Source organism: Delphinapterus leucas, chromosome 15 (genome assembly GCF_059928025.1).
Source record: "Delphinapterus leucas isolate spDelLeu-1000000601 "Yukka" chromosome 15, BTC_Dleu_Yukka2, whole genome shotgun sequence".
Lineage (NCBI taxonomy): Eukaryota > Metazoa > Chordata > Mammalia > Artiodactyla > Monodontidae > Delphinapterus > Delphinapterus leucas.
In genome coordinates, this window is record NC_143143.1 from 34,113,804 (window position 1) to 34,133,951 (window position 20,148).

The following is a 20,148-nucleotide window of genomic DNA, read 5'->3' on the forward strand; positions in this document are numbered from 1 at the left end:
ATGCATACACGTAGTAGTCCCAATGAAGCTCGGGACAGCACCCAGTACTCCAACAGTGACATTTTGCAGGGAAACAGATGTACTTTCACAGTGGGTGAGCTGCATGAGGGCGCTAAGTCCTCACTGTCCCAATACGAGTAGCACACGTGGCTGTGGGGCTCTTGAAATGTACCCAGCCTGAGCTGAAATGTGCCACGAGTGTAATACTCCCCAGATTTCAAACTTTGTAGTAGAAAAATGATATTAAAAAAAGAATGCAAATAATTAATTTTTATTGATTTTTCATGTTGACAGAAAGTTGAAAAGATAATATTTTGGATATTGGGATCTATTTGTTCAAATAAAATAGATTGTTAAAATTCATTTCACCTGCTTCTCTTTGTTTTTTTTTTAATGTGGCCACTAGACGATTTTGAAGCACCCACGAAGCTCGCCCTTTGCAGCTCATATTCTGTCCCTACTGGACAGGCTCCACTCTAAGAAATCTTCTGTTCAGTTCAGGGGGCAGGTGTGCCCTCAAACGATCTTATTCCAAACTTATTTTTAAAAAAGGGACTTCCCTGGTGGTCCAGTGGTAAAGAATCTGCCTTGCAATGCAGGGGATGCGGGTTCGATCCCTGTTCAAGGACTAAGATCCCACATGCCGCAGGGCAACTAAGCCTGCGTGCCACAACTACTGAGCTCACGCGCCTCAACTAGAGAGAGAAAACCCTCACGCTACAACTAGAGAGAAGCCCACGTGCCACAATGAAGAGTCCGCATCCCACATCGAAAGATCCCGCACGCTGCAACTAAGACCCGATGCAGCCAAAAAAAATAAATAAAATTAAAAGAAAAAAAACAGGGACTTCCCTGGTGGCACAGTGGTTGAGAATCTGCCTGCTAATGCAGGGGACATGGGTTCGAGCCCTGGTCTGGGAGGATCCCACATGCCGCAGAGCAACTAGGCCCGTGAGCCACAACTACTGAGCCTGCGTGTCTGGAGCCTGTGCTCCGCAACAAGAGAGGCCGCGATAGTGAGAGGCCCGCGCACCACGATGAAGAGTGGCCCCCGCTTGCCACAACTAGAGAAAGCCCTCGCACAGAAACGAAGACCCAACACAGCCATAAATAAATAAATAAATAAATAAACCAGCTCCTTGTATGGTCCAGCCCTGCCTCCCAGGCTCCCAGCTCCCAGGTCCGTGGGGGTGAGTGGGGAGATAACTGGCCAGACATCATGACCAGACCCCAGCCCTCCCGAGCTTCGGCCTGTCCCTCTGCAGTCGGCGTCCCCCACCCTCTCCCAGGCCTGGTCCTTAAGACCATCCTAGCCCGTGTCATCGTGAAGTCTGTTCCATAAGAGCTCCACATTCTAATGGAACAAAAGGTGTCAACTAACCCTACTTATATGTCTCAAGCTTCCATGGGATGCGATAGATTTAGTCAGAGCCCATCCCAATACTGTTCCTAGTGATTTTTAAAAATTTTTTTAGAGAAAGCGCTTCCTTTGTGTTTCAAATGCAGTGTCCAACCCTCAGGCAAGGCTTGGAGCCCTGAAGGCACCTGAGTGTGCTCAGGGCTGCCAGGGGAGGGACAGCCAGTTCGTGGGCTCAAAACTACAGGATCCTGGGGGGCGGTTAAGCTCGGCATGGCCCACTGCTCCTGGGTCTCCCCGAAACCCTCTCCTCTCTGCTAGAGTTCCAGCCAGCCACTGAGCCTGGGTTTTGGAAGCTCCCGCACATCTGGACCCGCACCAAGGCCTCCATGGTCTACTCCACGTTTGAGCAGCAGGACTCCTTCTCGGAGGAGCACAGTGACCTGTGCCTGGTGCAGCTGCTGGGAACCGGGTGGCCCCCTGGACGGGCCCCGCTTCCTGAAAATCCCAAAGTGCTTGCCCTCCGCCAGTCCTCCCGTCCCACTCACTCTCCAAATCCCCAGGGGTTTGGGCAAAACCAGGTGCAAGCTCCCCCAAGAGCTGTTCCTTCTCCCATCCCCATCACTGTGAGTCAGCCCCCCTCTCTCCACCTGAGGCTTCCAGCCCTCTCCAAACACCTACCTCCACGCCCTGCACTCCCCAACTGGCTGGTCTCCCCACACCAGAGGGATCTTTCCAAAAAGCACATCTGAACACCCCACCCCAGTGCGAAGCTTCCTTGTTCTCAGGAAAAGCCCCAACTCCTCTGCCCTTCCAGGTCCCCAGGCCACTCCGGTCCAAGCCCTGGGGCCTCTTTTCAGACTTTCAAAGGCACTGGCTCCCTCCCACTTTAAGCCTTTGCCTGTGCCTGGCAGTCGCCTCCCTCCCACTTTAAGCCTTTGCCTGTGCCTGGCAGTCGCCTCTGTGGGGCCTCCTCCCACCCTGCCCCGCCCCAGGCCATGTGCCTAAGTAACTCTGCTCACACTTCAGGGCCAGCTCCAGCATCCTTCCTCCAGAACCTTTCCTGACCCCACCGCAGGGGGCTGACCTCCCATGGTGGACCGGTTCTCTTAGCCAGATGCAGTTCACATTTGTTTTATGGTTCTGTAGAACAAATGTGAACTGCATCTGGCAAGGAGAACCAGTCCCAGAAGGCAGCACAGGGCTTTAGGCCCCAGAAAGAAGGACCCAGCCTAGTTTAGCTCACCTGCTGTGCAGTGGGCTTGGAGCAAACCCCCAAGGGGCAGCCCTAGGTGCAGGGACCCATGAAACCCATGAGCAGAAGGGGCAGCAGGTGCCCGAGCTCCCACCTTCTCAGCATCCTTCAGAGAGGTGTTTGGGCCAGGACACAGCTGGGCTTGCAGAGGAGCTATGCTCCAGTGAGGGACCTGCCCTGTCCCTTCCATGGGGCAGGCCTGGAACAGCGGGGTGGGCATGCCAGGCCCGGGGATCTGCCGTTCTGGGTCCAGGGATCTGCTGTTTAGGGCAATTCTGGGAAACATGGTACTTGGGGGTCCCACGGAGAAATGGGAAGTCGCAGCCCCTGGTGGCTCCCCTAACCCAGGATAGCTCCAGCATCGCCTCCCCTGGGCCGGGGGGAACAATTTAGCCAATCCAGACACAGGACACCTGTGTTTATCTGGCATGGCTGTGTGCCTGGACCCTACTGGGGGGTCTAATAACTAGAGGGGGCATCAGGACCAGGAAAGGCTCCGTGCCCTCGGGCTTCATTCAGGACGCTTTTAACAGCTTGGAACCACTTCTCCCACAGGACAAACAGCAGCCAGCCCTGCAGGCTCTCCGATTTCTGCAAGACCCTCATGACCAGGCCCGGCTGCTCTGGCTACTGCCTGTCTCACCAGCTGCTCTTCTTCCTCTCGGCCAGAATGGTGAGTGCCTGGCGTGGGCTCAACCACAGCCCAAGGAAGAGGAAGAATGACTGAAAGGGGCTCGTGACAGTGTGGTTTCGTATGTTCACACCTGGAAAATAAGCAGGTTTTAAACCCCTGCTTCAGACCTCAGGAGGCGGAAGTGAGTAGCCTGTCATTGTTCAGCCATGAAATCCAACCACAGTGGTGTGGTGGGGCGGCAGGGTGATGAGATTCTGTTGCACAGAGAACTTTGCATGCTGAACTGGATCTCAGGGTATTAGAAGAAGAGAGAGGGAAGCAGCAGAAAGAACTCAGTAAACAACAGATGGAAAAAGGTCTTAGAACAAAGTCAGTAGCTAGCTGCTTCCAGAAAACCAAACCAAGACCAAAACAGCCCCACCATCACTTCTCCTGTGCCCAAACACTCTTCCAAGCACAAGATTTGCTAGATACACATTTTATTTTATTTTATTTTGGCCTCACCGTGGGGCTTGTGGGATCTCAGTTCTCCGACCAGGGAATGAACCCGGGCCATGGCAGTGAAAGCACCGAATCCTAACCACTAGACCATCAGGGAACTCCCGCTGAATACTCATTTTAAACATATATTTATTTATATACAAAGTAGGGCTTGCCATCTCTATTCAAAAATGTTACTCAATGTCCATAAATTCTTAGCCAAGAAAGGACTTGCTGATTTTAATAGATTTTTTTATTATTATTTATTTGTAAGCTGTCACAGCCCAGTGTTTTTGTAAATACAATAAAAGCCAAGTTACAAGGAAAGTTATTGTGATTACTAGATTCAGCAGATAGAAAGTTGCTCTGACATATTGCTATAGAAGTTTCCAAAGCCTGTTCTCATCCCGTGTCCTTGTCTCCGTGCAACCGCTCCGCGGCCCAGGCTTTGAGCTGCACTGTAGCTGCCTGCTTGCGGGGTTAGGCTGGAATCAGAATGCGGTGACAGAGCGCTTTAGAGCGCCCCCTAGTGTCGGGCGTCGGGTCAGGCACTTCCAGGTTATGGTACCGGCCCCCCCACCCACCACACAAGCGCCCCTCGGGTGCAGCTCCCATCGGCATCGCCCTTTCCCCATGAAAACCCTTGAGGCTCACAAAGGTTAATTTAGGGGGTGGAAGTCGCACAGCTCCTAAGCTGCAGAGCCGGGGCTCGAACTCAGCTCTCTCTGTCCTCCAGTGACTAAGCCCCACCAGGCTGGGAGTGTGGATAGGGAAGAAATTTTGGGAAAAGGGAAAGGACTTGCCCCAAAGGCAGCCACTTAAAAAACCGTTTCAGAACAGCAGGTCTTTTCCTGTAACAGCGTGCATGAATCGCTCAGACCACCAACTTCCTTGTCTCTTGGTGTTTGTTCCCCCAGACGGAATGCACGAAGGGGCTGTTCCGCCAGAGCCAGCGCTACATGAACCTCTTCTGTGCCAACATGATGGACCTGAACCGGAGAGCTGAGGCCATCGGATATGCCTACCCCACCCGGGACCTCTTCATGGAAAACAGTGGGCCCCCGCATTCTGCTCTAGGAACAAAGCAGCAGGGTGTCCCTGATTCCGGCCACACACACAAACACACACATACACTAGGGCTGCCAGGTTTAGCAAATGAAAATATAAGAGGCCCAGGCAAATTTGAACTTCAGATAAACAACGAATACATTTTTAGTATAAGTGTATCCCAAACATTGCATGGACTATACTTAACAATTTTTTTCTTTTTTTAAATTTTTTTGCCACACCGTGTGGGATGCTGGATCTTAGTTCCCCAATCAGGGATCGAAACTGCGTCCCCTGCAGTGGAAGAGTGGAAGCGCTTAGTCTTAACCACTGGACCACCAGGGAAGTCCTACTTAACAATTTTTTATTCATCATTTATTGGAAATAAATTTAAGTGGGCATCCTATATTTTATCTGCCACTGTTTTGACTGCTTCCTGCCCCCAAAATCTGACCCAGTGACGGAGCTCTGGACAGACTGAACAAGGCAGGACCCAGGTTTGGGGGCCCCTGCTTACTAAGGCAGACCCTCAGGGCTGCCTCCTTGCAGCCACTGTGCTGAGTGCCCACCTGCTGGTGCCGCCTCTCTCTAGCAGGTGGCACCATGGTGGCCTTGGGGAGGGGGAAGAGGTGGGCCTGGGGGATAGGCCTGCAGAGGGTCCCCTGTCTTTGCTTCCAGTCATGTTCTGTGGAATCGGTGGCTTCTCCAAATTCTATAAACTCCGGTGGCTGGAGGCCATTCTCAGCTGGCAGAAGCCACAGAAAGGATGCTTTGGGAAGCCAGGTGAGCTGTACTTCCTCCCTGGCTGGGAGCAGGGGTGGGGGTCGGGGCGCTGGGCTTCTATGCCAGTTGGGGAAAGGATGTACTGGTGTTGGGGGGGGTGCAGAGAGAGGTGTGCAACATGCACACACACACACACGTGGAAATAGGCTCAGAGTTTTGGAAGCCAAAACTTTGCAGGATGAGGGACGGTCTTGTTGGAAGATATCGGACCCCTGCACCTGTGTTAACAAATTCATTTCTTCATCAAGTATTCCCTGAGCACCTACTATATGCCAGACACAGTTCTAGGCTCTGGAGAAACTAGGCAGGGAAAAGAGGAACGAGGAAGAGAGACAGAAACCACCTACACAAACCAGTAAGTGAAATGCAAGTTCTGATAATGATTGTGAAGGATACATCAGGCTGAGAGAGAAAAGAACATTGGAGAAGCTTCTTTAGGCAGAGTGATCAGGGGAGATGTCTGAGAGGTGGTGACATAGAAGCAGGGGTGGAGGGAGCTATATTCAATATCCTATGATAAACCATAACGGAAAAGAATATGTATATGTATAACTGAGTCACTTTGCTGTACAGCAGAAATTAAACACAACATTGTAAACTGTACTTCAACAAAATTTTTTTAAAAAGAAGAAGCTGGGACTTCCCCACCGGTCCAGTGGTTAAGACTCCATGCTTCCACTGCAGGGGGCGTGGGTTCAGGGTTTGATGCCTGGTCGGGAAACTAAGATTCCCACATGCCGCGAGTCATGGCCAAAAATTTTTAAAAATAAAGAATAAAAAGAAGAAATAGAGAAAAAGAAGAAGAAGAAGCAGCAGAGGGTGGAAAGGCAGAGGATGCAGCCCCTTTCTAGCCATGTGACACCAGACAGCTGGTCCTCTTTGGAGTATGTCACTTCACCTCTCTGAGCCTCAATTTTCCTGTCTATAAATAAATGAGCAAAATAATCTCCACCTTCCTGAGCTATGAGGAGTAGACATAATACATATGAAACCACCTAGCTTTTGCGAGGTACAGACAAGGCTCCCAGTAAATGCTGGCTTCCCAAATGAGAAGCTTAGGATGCTCAAAGACCAAAGCTTTTGAAATAAGATAGTCTGTTTTAAGACAGAGGCGTTTATAAAATGAAGATTCTCAGGCCTCCAGACCTATAGATTCAGCAGGTGGAGGGGCTGCGGACCCCCATTTTCAATGAGCTCCTCTGGCCATTCTGATATGGGTGATTGGGGGACCACAATTTGGGAAACATCAGTAGATGCAGACTGAGGTGGTGTGGAAGTTATCTCTACCCAGGGGCACGAGGAAACTTCCAGAAGTGCCTCCAGATTCAAGAGAAGACTTGAGTTGCTTGAGGTGTTGTGAAGAGTAGAGGGCTTAGCCAGTAATACATAAAAATCCATCTTGAGAAGCTCACCCTTCATTCTTCTCTCAGCTGCTGAAGATGAAGAATTACCCAAAGCCATTCAGTACCAACAGCATCTTTTGAGAAGACTGAAGAGGCGAGAAAAACAATTTACAGGTAATGAAAATACCCAAGACATGAAACCAAAACCTAGAAAGGATACACACGGCTTGCATTCAAGGAAAACAGGCTCCCAGCATCACCCAGGAGCCAGGGTGGGGGGCCTTTGTGTTTGGGAGCTAGAGGGAAGGGTAGGAGTCTCTCATGCCCTCCTCTTTGAAAGTGGGGAGTCCAGAGATGCTGTCTCCAGTGAAGGGAACATAAAAGAGAAGATTCGGGGCTTCCCTGGTGGCGCAGTGGTTGAGAGTCTGCCTGCCGATGCAGGGGACATGGGTTTCTGCCCCGGTCTGGGAAGATCCCACATGCCGCGAGCAGCTGGGCCCGTGCGCCATGGCTGCTGAGCCTGCGCATCCGGAGCCTGTGCTCCGCAACGGGAGAGGCCACAACACTGAGAGGCCTGTGTACCGCAAAAAAAAAAAAAAAAAAAAAAAGAGAGAAGTTTCAGTGTATTACACACTGAAATTCACAGAGATAACCGCTCTCAGTCAAAGTCTAGTCAGGAAAACAGAACCTGCATCAGGAACTTCAGCAGAGGGAATTGAATATAGGGAACTCAGAGGTGCTGCAAGAGCCGAAAACAGAAAAGGTGAGAAAACACAGACATTAACCACTGCAGGAAGCCCCCGTCCTCCCTGGAGGCAGAGCTGGAGGGGCCGTGAGAGGAGATGGGGTGAGCGGAACCTGCAGAGGCTGGACACAGAGGAGACAGAGAGGGGCAAGGGGAGAAATACCCTGGCTTCTCCCCTCATCCCACCTGTGCCTGCCTGTGGTGGGCAGGGCAGTCTGGGAAATGTAGTTTGGAGGGGTTGGAGCACTGGGGTTTGGAGCAAAGAAGGGGGATCTTTGAGCCAGGGGACAAGTGATGAACACAGTTCTGGTGGCCGCACGTCCCCAGGCTGGCCGAGGGAACATCTGAAAAGTACTCCCAATGGAACGGTGGCCACCCCCCAGCACTCACAGCAGGGCCTGTGCCTCCCCAGATGGCTGCTCTTCCCACAACACGGCCATGGCTGTCGCGGCCCTGGGCGGCTTCACGTCCTGGCGGAACTCCCGCCAGCAGACGGAGAGCTGTGGCCGCCCACACCGACACCACCCAGCAGCCACTGACAAGCATGGTTCCATGCCTGCCACCTGCCAGGGAGGTGAAACGCACACCTTTCGTCCTTCCTTCCTTAGTCCTGGGGCCTGGGTCACACCCTGAGAAGGAGGCAGCCCAAGCAAAGCAATCCAGTGTCATCCCCCCAAGGAGCAGGGCTGGGGATGTGGGGCTGGGATGGACCCAGGCTCGGAGCAGATGAATAAATTTAGAGTGCAGTTGAGTGGGGAGTTGGGTCTTGTTCCTCAGCCTTTCAGACAACTTCACTTGGGATAATTATAGCACCTATCCCTAGGTGCCAGGTAAATGTTACCTGCTCCTGCACAGTGAGGATGTCGCATTCTGTGGGAGTTTGTCGCGAGGCAGTTGGCGGGGCCGGGGGGTGCGGTGGGGGTGGGGGGCTGGCTCATCAACGTTTCTCTCATTCCCAACTTGCTTCTCTTCCCTCCTGTTCTGCTTCAGTGTGAGCATAACTAAATGTGTCAGGTGGAGCCCCGACACTAATCTCATGTCTGGGAAGAGACCTGGAAACTTATTATAGGTCCAGGTGTGTCTGTGGTGATTTCAGGCTACGTGCACGTGGGCATTTAAAAAAAAAAAAAAAAAAAAAAAAGCTAGGGGGCTTCCCTGGTGGCGCAGTGGTTGAGCGTCCGCCTGCCGATGCAGGGGACACGGGTTCGTGCCCCAGTCTGGGAAGATCCCACATGCCGCGGAGCGGCTGGGCCCGTGAGCCATGGCCGCTAAGCCTGCGCGTCCGAAGCCTGTGCTCCACAACGAGAGGCCACAACAGTGAGAGGCCCACGTACAAAAAAAAGAAAATAAAAAGAGTCTATGAATAAAGCGCAAACGTTAACAATTGGTAAAGATAAGTAAAAAGTATAAGAGAATTCTTTATACTACTTTTTTTTGACTTTCCATAGACTTCAAATTACATCAACGTGAAAACTTCCCGCCGCCCCAGCGCCCGCCCCTTCTAAAATAACACAGTAAATTACTGGAAGAGATTTTGGGATATGAAGAAAAGTATAAGCAATTCAGAGCTAAAATCTGCCACCAGAAGTCCTGAGTCATGTGGTGTGGGCCCACGTGACCGGAGGCCCGAGTCCAACATGGCGGCCTCCATGGGTCGCTGCCTTCTCTTCTTCATTTCACTGTGCGGCTTCCTCGGTGAGGCATCAGGCGACCTCGGCTCGGGGTGAGTACAGCTGCCGGGGGCAAGCCTCGTTGGGGGGTCCCACAGACCCGGGCACAGCACTCCGAGCTCAGGTCTGCCCCATCCCAGCAGGGCCTCCCGCGACGATGACTTGCTGCTGCCTTACTCCCGCGCGCGGGCGCGCTCTGCCCGGGACTGCACAAGGGTGCGCGCCGGCAGCCGCGAGCACGAGAGGTGGCCGCCGTCCCCCTCAAACTCCGGTGCCCGCGGCCCCAACGTACGCATCTTCGTCTCGCACTTCGCAGACCGCGCGGTGGCCGGCCACCTGACGCGGGCCGCCGAGCCCCTGCGCACCTTCTCGGTGCTGGAGCCCGGCGGGCCCGGCGGCTGCGCTTCAAGGCGCCGCGTCACCGTGGAGGAGACGGCGCGGGCGGCCGGCTGCAGCGTCGCCCAGAATGGCGGCTTCTTCCGCATGGATACGGGCGAGTGCCTGGGGAACGTTGTGAGCGACGGGCGGCGGGTGAGCAGCGCCGGGGGGCTGCAGAACGCGCAGTTCGGGATCCGCCGCGACGGGACCCTGGTCACCGGGTGAGGAGGCAGGGAGTCCCGTGACTGTCTAGGCCCTAGATTCTAGAGCAGAGGGCCTGAGAGTTGAGGTGTAGCCGTGCCGCCGTGTTCAAGTCCCCTAACCAAACTGAGCCTCCGTTTTCTCATCTTCGGGATGGGGAAAGTAATGCCTTCCTTGTAGAGTTTATTCATTTTCCAGTATCGTGTAGCGCTTTCTTTGTGTCGGTAAATGTGCTGCGTACTGAGGATATAGCTGTGAACAAGCACAGCCTTTGCCTTCAAAAAAGGACACTACCCCCCCACCCCATTACTAGGAAAAATAAACAAAACCCAGGGAGATAATTAAGTTAATTCAAATTGTATATGTGCAGTGAAGCGTTGAACAGATTGTAAATAGAGTGTTGAGTTTTGGGAAGGTGATAAGGAAAGACTTGTCTGAGGAGGTGACCTTTGAGTTGAGACATGAAAATTAATCACAAGTCAGCCAGAGTCAGAACTGGAGGAAGAGCATTGCAGTCAGAAGGAACAGCAAGCACTAAGGCTCAGAGGTGCAGAGGGGCTTGGTGTGTGTGAGGGACTGAAGGAAGGAGCAAAATATCAGAGGAGGACAGGACCGACTTCGGTCATTTATTTATTTATTTTGACTTTGGTCATTTTAAAGCTTGCTCTGACCCTGCTGGATACTAGGCTGGTTGGGCCGTAGTAGGAGCAAGGAGGCCAATTAAGAGGCTGTTGCAGGCATCAGATGGTAGTTTGGCTGGGGTGACGGCCTGAGAGATTGAGGGCCATAGGTGGACTTGTGATCTGTTGGGGATGGTTGTTTCTGTTGAATGAAGTGTAGATTGGGATGCGTAGACTGTTTGCAAAGATTGCTTCCAGGACCAGGCAGGTTCCTGGGCATGAGGAGGAATCAAGTAGCCAGGTGGTGGGGTGGACGGGGGTAGTGTGTGTGGGGGGGAGGGCACTACCTGCAGCTGCCACTGCTGTTGACTGAATCTCACGCCTTCCCTGTGTCCAGGTACCTGTCTGAAGAGGAGGTGCTGGACACTGAGAATCCGTTTGTGCAGCTGCTGAGCGGGGTCGTGTGGCTGATTCGCAACGGAAGCATCTACATTAACGAGAGTCAGGCGGCTGAGTGCGATGAGACACAGGAGACAGGTGGGGGAAGGGCAATGAGTATGATGAGATGTGGGTGATGAGTGGGGGTGTTGGCAACAAGCCTCTTGAAAACCAGGACCAGTGGGGTGGTGGGGGAAGTCTTTCAACAAGTACTATTCTAGGTATTGGGGATCAGTGGGGATTAAAGCAGATAAGATCCCTGCATTGTGGACTATATAAGAAATGAAATAGATATTAAGTATACTGGAAAGAAGTGGTTAAGCGCTAAGAAAGAGAAAGTTGGAGGAAAGGAGCTATGGACAAGAGAATAGAGAAGTGTTCCTAAAATATTTGTGGACCGGCAGCATCAGCATCACCGAGGAGCCTGTTATAAATGCAGAACTTCAGCCCCTACCCCTGTGCTTCAGTGCTACAGAATCAGAATCCCTGGGGGTGAGGCCCAAGAGTGTGTGTTCTAAGGAGCCCCCTGTGTGAGTCTGATTGACATTCAATTTTGAGAACCACTGGGATATGGAATACTGGGACAGGGAAGGTTCCCCATGGCCCTGATGTGGAAATGGGCTGTTTTAGACTGTGCAGTCAGGGAAGGCCTCATGGAGGAGGTGACTTAGATCAGAAGGCACAAGCCATGGGAAGAGCTGGGGAGAAGTGCAGCCCAGCCAGAAGTAGAAAGTGGCTGCAGGGTGTTCAGAGGCATGGGCCCCCAGGAGATGAGGTAGAAGAAGCAGGCTAAGGAGGTCATGCCATGCCTTGGTAAGGCATTTGGATTTTGTTCTAAGGACAGTGGAGGCCGTTGGAGCATTTTCACCTGGAGTTTGATCTTGATTTACATTGAAGAACAGCCCTTTGGCTACTCTGCGGAGACCGACTGGGGCGGGGCACGGGAAGAGAGATGTTGCATGCATAGACCTGGAGGTGGAGAGTGATGTCTCTGTGGAGAGTGACTGGCAGGAAGTGGCAGGCAGAGCTTAGTAGGCCTCCCGAAGGGCCAGGTGATCAGCCAGGCTGCCTCTCCTTCAGGTTCCTTCAGCAAATTTGTGAACGTGATGTCAGCCAGGACAGCTGTGGGCCACGACCGGGAGGGGCAGCTGGTGCTCTTCCACGTGGACGGGCAGACGGAGCAGCGGGGGTGAGTGCTGTGAGCCAGGGCCTCTAGGCCTGGGCTGAGTCCTGCTCTGAGGAACTCTAGCCCACCAACAGCTGCCCTTCTGACCTCCAGCTGTTCCCTGGGGATGTTCACATCCATCTGTTCCCTGTCTTCCCCCAGGCAGAGGGTCCCTAGATCTGTCCCACTTCCAAGAACTCATCATCTTCCACACACTTGCTCTCAGTCTCGCCACCTTAGGGCCTCATCTCTCCTGAGCTCTGATTGGGGTGAAAGGAAATTATCACAAAGTTAGCTGGGAGTAGACCTCGGTTCCAATCCTAGCTTGGCCATCTGCTGGCTCTGTGGCCATAGACAAGTCATTTGACCTCTGAGCTGCTGTTTCCTCCTCTGTAAAGTGAGTGTGCTAGTCTGCTGTTGCTGTGTAACAAATTAGCACAGGCAGCGCTGATTTGTTAAATCAAAGCTCTGTAGGTCAGGAGCCAGTGGGTGGGGGGGCCCAACTGAGTTCTCTGTTCAGGATGTCCCACAGACAAAACCCAGCTGTTGGCCAGGCAGGGTGCTTATCTGGAGCTTCTGGGGAAGAATCCTCTTCCCAGCTTCTTCAGGTTGTTGGCAGAATACAGTTCCTTGGAGTTGTAGGACTGAGGTCTTTGTGTCATTGCTGGCTGGGGGCCTCTCCACTCATGAGGCCGCCCACGTTCCCCCTTATGTATATACCCTCCTCTTGTATATCTTCAAGCTGAAAGGTGTGTCAAATCCATCTAATCCCCTTGTATTTCCAATCTCTCTCACTTCCTCTTCTGCCTCAGCCATAGAAAGCTCTCTGCTTTTAAGGGCTCCTGTGATTCCATCGGGGCCACCCAGATAATCCAGGACAGTGTGCCCATTTGCAGACAGCTGTGCCATGTATCATAACATGATCAGGAGAGTGATCTCTTGTTATAGTCATAGCTTCCCGGGGTTGGGACAGGACACCTTTTGGGGGGCACTTAGAAATTTGCCTGCCATAGTGGGTGTGTGATACTGTCCACTGTGGAAAGTAAGATGCATTAACCCAGAAACGGCTGTGGCAAGGTCAGCAGCACTGGTCTTGTGCCACAGCATTAACCTGTGGGAGATGGCGGAGTTCCTGCTGAAACAGAACGTGGTAAATGCCATCAACCTGGACGGAGGGGGCTCTGCCACCTTCGTGCTCAACGGGACCTTGGCCAGTTACCCATCCGATCACTGGTAAGCATACCAGAGCCCCCTTGTTGAGGTCCAAGGCCAAGCTTGTCCCCAACTGTCTCATTCAACAAATATTGAGTACCTACTCTGTGCCCGGCTCTGGGGATTCAGCAGAGAGCAGGAGGAGCCAAGACCCCTGCTTCTCGCTGCTTACAGGAAGTATATGTAGTGTACCAGCACTGCCCAGGCCGATGGAAGGGGGTGATTGGTCAGGAAAGACCTGAGGATAGTGAAGCATGAGCTGAGATCTGGAGGATGAGGGGCTAGGTGGGCATGGGAGAGCCTTCTGGGCATAGAAGAGCATGTGCAAAGGCCCTGGGGTGGAAGGGATTGTTGGGGGTGGGAAGAACCTGTAAAAGGCTGGAGAAGGGACAATGAAGAGAGGCAAGGAAAGGCAGCCCTCAGGGGCTGCAGTGGGGGGGTTTGAGGGTTTGCTGGGGTGGCCAGCACTTCAGCCTCTCTTCACACTCCTGTTTCTTCTGCAGCCAGGACAACATGTGGCGCTGTCCTCGCCACGTGTCCACCGTGGTGTGTGTGCACGAGCCCCGCTGCCAGCCGTCTGACTGCAACGGCCACGGGACTTGCGTGGAGGGGCGCTGCCAGTGTACGGGGCACTTCTGGCGGGGCGCCGCCTGCAGCGAGCTGGACTGTGGCCCCGCCAACTGCAGCCAGCATGGGCTCTGCACGGAGAGTGAGTGGGACTCTTTGGGAGGCAGCTCCGGCCCGGGCTCCCCGCTCTCACTGCCCCAGCCCTGCCTGGGCCCTCACCTGACCTTCTCGGTCTTGTCTTGGTAGCCGGCTGCCGCTGCGAAGCTGGATGGACAGGGTCCAACTGCAGTGAAGGTAAAAGCCACCAGGCCAGCCTCTTCCCCAGCCCCCTGGGCACACGGGAGAGGGTGAGCCTGGCAGCTGTGAGCCTCAGCTGCCTTTATCCCTGCCTCCTGGTCTGCAAGTCGCTTCCCTCTTGTCTCATGCTTTTGCCTTACGTGTAAATCACTGTATTAGTGTCCTGGGGCTGCTGCAACAGATTCCACCAACTCAGGCTTAAAACATTACTTTATTCTCTCACAGTTCTGGAGGCTAGAACTCCATAATCAAGGGGTCAGTAGGGCTGCACTGGCTCTGAAAGGTCTGAGGGAGGGTCCTTCCTGCCTCTTCCAGCTTCTGGGGGTCCCATGCATTCCTGGGCTGGTGGCTGCATCACCCCATCTCTGCCTCTGACTTCACAGGCACAGCCTTCTCCCCTGTCTGTCTCCAGTCTCCCGCTCTGTCCTCTTACAAGGACCCCAGGCCACTGGACTTGGGTCCACCTTAAGTGCAGGATGTTTTCATTTCAAGATCCTTAATTGCATCTGCAAAGACCCTATTTCCAAATAAGTTCACATTCACAGGTTCTGGGGATTAGAACATATCTTTTGGGAGGACACAGCTCAACGCACTTATAACCCTCCATAGCTTAAATCCTTAGTGGCTTTCTTTGGCTCTGAGTGAAAAATTTGAACTCCTCAGCATGACCTGCCAGGCCCTGGGGGCTCCAGCCACGCCCTGCTCTCCTAGCCTCAATGTCAGGTCCTCAGAGTCCTCCCCACCCCACCTCCTCAGTGCTTTGCTGCTGCCACAATCGGTCCCGTCCCTCCAGCGTGTGTCCTCCCTTGTCCTTTGACACCTGCTTTCTGGCTTGCTGGCTGCCTGCCCTCAATGAGATCATAGCCTCGGGGCCTGCCACGTACCAACTTCTCCAGAACTATCTGTTGGGAGAACATGTGAACCTACAGGGCCACTTGGGGCGAGAGAGTTGCGTTTGCAATCCTGTTGGCCCCAGCCTGGGGTGGGGTTGGGGGGCAGGACCAGATTTTGCAAAGGCCCTGCTTCCCCCATCCCAGCGTGCACCAGCGGCTCCTTCGGGGAGGACTGTGCCAAGAAGTGTCAGTGTCATAATGGAGCCACCTGTGACCCAGTTCGGGGGACCTGCGCCTGTCCCCCTGGCTTCACTGGAGACATCTGTATGCAGGGTAAGCTGGAAGGGCCCCTGACTCAGCCAAGAGGGAGCCCCGCCCAGGGGATGCTTTTGCATCAGCTCAGCCCAGCACACCACTGGGCCCATCCTGGCAGTGCAGAGAGAGGCCTTGCCACCGAGGCCTCCACCTCTGTCCTCCTGGCTCCTCCCTGCAGAGTGTCCCCTCGGCTGGTACGGGCCAGACTGCCAGAGCCCTTGCAAGTGTGAGCACCAGTGTCCCTGCGACCCCCAGACCGGCAACTGCAGCCTCGCCTGGTCACGCACCTTGAATAGCATCCTCTCCCGAGGTACAGCCCCTCCCAGGCTCCCCGGGGACAGCAGGGGGCAGACCCCTTCTCTCCCAACCTTCAGCCTCTCCCTGGCATCTTGCAGTGAAGCAGTGTCTCCCGCTACCCGAGGACACCCTGCGGGCAGGAGAACTCTCCCTTTTCACCAGGTAGGTACTTTGCTGGGAGCTGGGGCAGGGGTGGGAGGAATCCCCCCTCCCTCTGCCTTTGAGGCGTGGCCTCCGCTCAGGGTCTGGGCAGGGCTAGGAAGTGGCAGCTGGGCACCAGATGACAATTCTCTGACATAAGCACAGGGAGAGTCCTAGGTGATGCTCGCAGCCACCTGTGCTGTCCAGGGAGCTGCTGAGAAGGACCCTGGCCACCACCCCAGTGGAATCTAGGGGCCAGGGTGTGGGCTTTTTTTCTCAGCTTCCGGTGCAAGAAGCATGAAGCCCTGAGCAGTTCACGTCATTTCTCTGACACCTGGGGGTGTTCACCCCTCGTGTTGGGTCTTTATTTTCTAGTTGCAGGGGGTCTTCAACTTGACCTCCAGGGGAGTGTGTTAAAAGAGAGAGCTGGGTTCAAGAACCAATGTTGTCGGTCTGGGAGCCCCACTTGGAGAACCTCTCTTCTCATGGTTCTCATGTCCCATAGCCCCCCTGGGTGCCCGGCCCAGCCCCGTCCCCTCAAAGTGGGAAGCAGGTGTAGGTGTGAACGAAAAGCCCCTTGGCCTTGTCCTGGAGGCAGCACCTGGGAGCTCATCACAAACGCAGATCCCAGATCCCTCCTGGAGGTCCTGACCCTGAGTCGGGTGGGGCCTGGAGGAAAATCCTGGAAGTGTGCTGGAATTGCAGCGGAGCAGGGACAGTGGTTCCCGGGAGCCCTGCGCCCCAAGCTCAGCCTCCTCGGGTGTGAGACCTGCAGTGAGGGAAGGGGTGCCATGGGGTGCTGAGGGGCACAGCTGCAGGCCCTGCCACCCGAGCAGTTTGCTTTTGCATTGAGGGCTTCAGACAAAGACTCACGTGAAGGATAAAAGATCATTGAAGGACCCCACCCATCCCCGCCAGCTCCCTGCCTTGGAGGAAGGGGTGTGGGTCCTCCCTGCTCTGTGTGCTTTGAGGACCCTGGAGAGAACCCAGCCTCTGTTGTCAACATCCCCGGAAGCACAGAATGCAAACTGCTGCTTCCCGGGGCAGATTAGGTCCCCAGCTGTATTACATGTGGCCTGTACCCATTGAAATTTACACTTATTAGCAACACCTGAAACTCAGTAACGTTCATGTAAAAATCTTTTTTTTTCCACGGCTGCTCTTGAAATATCAGGAGATGTGGCCGCACCGGCCTTAGTCCCACATAACAACTGTCCCCGCTGCTCCCGAACATGCGTGGAGTGTGCCCTCCACCCCACCAGGCCCATTTGTTCCTCGACAGTGTGCGGTCCCTGGAGGCCCCCGACCCTGTGCCCCTGTTCTGTGAGGAGGAGCCAAGTGAGGGGAGGGAGGGAGCCTCTCCAGCACACCCCCAGCCCGAAGCGCCCAACAGTGTCCCCATTCGGGGTTTCTCTCCTGCCCCCAGGACCACCTGGCTGGCCATCACCTTGGCCCTGGCTTTCCTTCTGCTGATCAGCACAGTGGCAAACGTGTCCTTGTTCCTCGGGTCAAGGGCAGCGAGGAGCCGGCACCTGGATGGGGCCTACGTCTACCACCCACTGCAGGAGATGAACGGGGAGCTCCCGGCTGCTGAGAAGGAGCAACCGGGTGACACCTGTAACCCCTTCAAGGACTGAAGCCTCCAGCTGCCCATCATGACCTGTTCTGGAGGCTCGTTGCCATGAGCTCTGGCTTCTGCAGGGGAAATTCCAAGGCCACTGACCATTTGGGTGGTCTCGACCCATGTGCCAAGCCAGGCTTCTGACAGCACCTGTGCCTCAGCCCTTCACCTGGCCGCCTGCCGTGGCACGTGCAACCCTAGCGATACAGCGCGCCCTGGAGAGACTCTGCCTCCTTCCCCGCCTGCCTGTGCCTGCTGCTCACGAGGCCTGTCCCCCAAGGGCCTGCCCCGCTGCTGCCAAAGAGCCTCCAGCCTCCTGGGGCAGGGGCGCTGCCAGTGGAACTCATGATGACCGAACTGTGGCCAAGTGGCAGGGTCCAGCCAGCCCCCTTGGATGGGGTGAAGAGACTATGGCCACATCGAGGGACCCTTTTTTACAGACCTCATCACCGAACTTGCCAACTAGAATTCTATTTCCTGTCATGGGAAGCTCCTTAAAGGGAAGAGGGGTGAAATCATGTTTACAGGCTCTCTATTTTGTCCTGCCGCCAGAAGGGTTTTTCTACCACTTGAATAAATTGATATAATAAAAGGACCCCTGGAGCGGCATCTGAATGCGGAATCGTGGAATTGAGGGACCCCTAGATTTTGACAGGTGGGGCTGCTTAACCTGAGTCAGGGGCATGTCCAGCTCCCTTGTCTATTTTGTTTAATCCAGGAGTTCTCACTTTAAAGTGTACTCGAATTACCTGGAAGAGCTTGCTAAAAATGCAGATTCTGGCCTGGGCTGGAGCCTCAGAGTCTGCAGGTCTCACTGAGCTCCCAGGTGATGGCTGCAGGTGTCTGGACCACACTTTGAAAGAGGAAAGTTTAGTCCGCACCATGTTTTAGTAGAATTTAAATTAGTTACCAACGCTTAAAAGTCAAGAGGTTAACTCCAGTTTTCTGGTTTCTGTCTTTTTTTATATATATAAATTTATTTATTTTTGGCAGCATTGGGTCTTCGTTGCTGCGCACGGGCTTTCTCTTGTTGTGGCAAGCGGGGGCTACGCTTTGTTGTGGTGCGCGGGCTTCTCTTGTTGCGGAGCACGGGCTCTAGGCACATGGGCTTCGGTAGTTGTGGCTCGCGGGCTCTAGAGCACAGGCTCAGTAGTTATGGCGCACGGGCTTATTTGCTCCGCGGCATGTGGGATCTGCCCAGACCAGGGCTCAAACCCATGTCCCCTGCATTGGCAGGCAGATTCTTAACCCCTGCACCACGAGGGAAGTCCTCTGGTTTCTCTTTAAAAGAAAGAGCTCGAAGCCCCAGCTGATGCCCTCCTGCTGCAGCAAGGAGGCAATGACTTGTCCGAGCTGAGAATGGCTGGTGCCGTCTGGATCTGTCCTCTCCAGCTCATAACAGCGCTGGCTTCCCTCACCTGTGACCTGCATCCCGGCGAGTATTAGAGTTTGTAACTTGTGGCCTCGAAGGGTCTTTAGGAAGTGCCTGGTGACACCCTGCCCCATGAATATAATATCACACTGTGTGCTTAGCAGCTTTTGGGGGAGGGGAGGTGGGGGAGGTGATGCTGTTTCCAGCAGGTCCTCAAATAGATCCAGGCATGTGATGGACTGAATGTTTGCATCCCCCCAAGGTTTGTATGTTGAAGCCCTAACTCCCAATGTGATGGTATTTGGAGGTGGGGCCTTTGGTTTAATTAAATTAGGCTTAGATGAGGCCATAAGGGTGCCCTTATAAGAAGTGGAGGAGACAGGAGAGCACCATCTCCACGTGCACACAAAAGGACAAGGCTGTGAGAACACGGTGAGAGGATGGCCGTCTACAAGCCAGGAAGCAGGCCCTCACCAAGAATGGAATCTGCCAACACCTTGATCTTGGACTGTAACTGTAGCGGTTACCTAGCGCTGTGCAGAAAACGAGCCCAAAACTGGTGGCTTTAAACAACCAGTCATTGCTTCTCATGAAAAATAATTCTTTCTTGTGCTTCTAAGGTCAGCTGGGTGATTCTGTTGATCTGGGCTAGGATCAGTGAGTCCGGCTGGGCTCACTTATGTGCCTGCCATCAGCTCATGGGCCAGCTGGGGCCTGGTCTGGGGTGGCCACAGCTGAGGACATAGCTCTGGTCCGCGTGGTGTCATCCTCCAGGAGGCTGGCTCAGGCTTGGGATGAATGTGGAGATGGGGATCCAGGGAGAGATGTGAAGCCTCTTGAAGCTTCACCCCTTGATGAAAAGCTGCAAAGGAACATGAATGCAGGAGGCTGACTGAACCCATCACTGCAGCTGAGCTACTGTAACACGGGTCTAATTTCACTTTAGAAAGGAAGTATTCGGTTCAGAGAAGTGAAATATCACAGGCCAGCTCCCAGCCTCCAAGTTCCTGCAGGAATGCATCTGTGGGTTTGTATGTCTTTGTCTCTCCTGGAGACAGGGTGTGGAGAGCTGCCGTGCCAGCCTGCGACATTCCCTACAGGGAACAGGATGTTTGGGTCCTACAGTAGGTGCCACAGGCCAGGGTCTGTTGGTGTCCTGGGGCACATCTCATCAAGCACCTAGTGGACCCATCAGCCCACAGCCCACAACACCTACCACCAAGCCACCAAAAGTTCTCCCTTCTCACTCAGCCCCCGTCCTGAGTTTGTGACCAGGTTGGAGGAAAGAGGGGAGTGGTTTTCACAGCATGTCCAGGAACTTGACCACCACTTGTCCAAAGATCCAGGAGAATGCTGCAGGTTTTTATTCCTCCATCC

The 20,148-nt window shown here is 54.0% G+C and overlaps 2 protein-coding genes across 3 annotated transcripts; both read left to right on the top strand.

Annotated features, from left to right (window-relative positions):
* On the top strand, window positions 1-8,221 carry C15H16orf89 (chromosome 15 C16orf89 homolog). The gene is given in 8 exon segments (XM_089895401.1): window positions 1-94; window positions 1,625-1,829; window positions 3,168-3,285; window positions 4,644-4,779; window positions 5,452-5,556; window positions 6,987-7,073; window positions 8,057-8,107; window positions 8,110-8,221. Coding segments are annotated over 8 exon segments (870 nt in total). The 3' UTR covers window positions 8,184-8,221.
* Window positions 8,222-9,240: 1,019 nt separating this feature from the next.
* Window positions 9,241-17,994, top strand: NAGPA (N-acetylglucosamine-1-phosphodiester alpha-N-acetylglucosaminidase). 2 transcript variants are annotated; one of them, XM_022594806.3, is made up of 11 exons: window positions 9,241-9,367; window positions 9,455-9,913; window positions 10,911-11,050; window positions 12,032-12,140; window positions 13,221-13,349; window positions 13,832-14,037; window positions 14,142-14,189; window positions 15,230-15,358; window positions 15,519-15,650; window positions 15,736-15,799; window positions 17,205-17,994. In XM_022594806.3, exons 1-11 carry the CDS (start codon window positions 9,282-9,284, stop codon window positions 17,413-17,415), a joined length of 1,713 nt encoding a protein of 570 aa, XP_022450514.3. In that variant the 5' UTR covers window positions 9,241-9,281; the 3' UTR covers window positions 17,416-17,994. The 2 variants fall into 2 exon arrangements, with proteins under 2 accessions (XP_022450514.3, XP_022450515.3); XM_022594807.3 differs by having other exon boundaries at window positions 9,242-9,367; window positions 9,458-9,913.
* Window positions 17,995-20,148: the final 2,154 nt, after the last annotated feature.

Coding starts and splice junctions, on each gene's coding strand:
- NAGPA (XM_022594806.3), top strand. CDS start 9,282: ATGGCGGCCTCCATGGGTCGCTGCCTTCTCTTCTTCATTTCACTGTGC. Junction 11,051..12,031: donor CGATGAGACACAGGAGACAG/GTGGGGGAAGGG, acceptor CCTCTCCTTCAG/GTTCCTTCAGCAAATTTGTG. Junction 12,141..13,220: donor GGGCAGACGGAGCAGCGGGG/GTGAGTGCTGTG, acceptor CTTGTGCCACAG/CATTAACCTGTGGGAGATGG.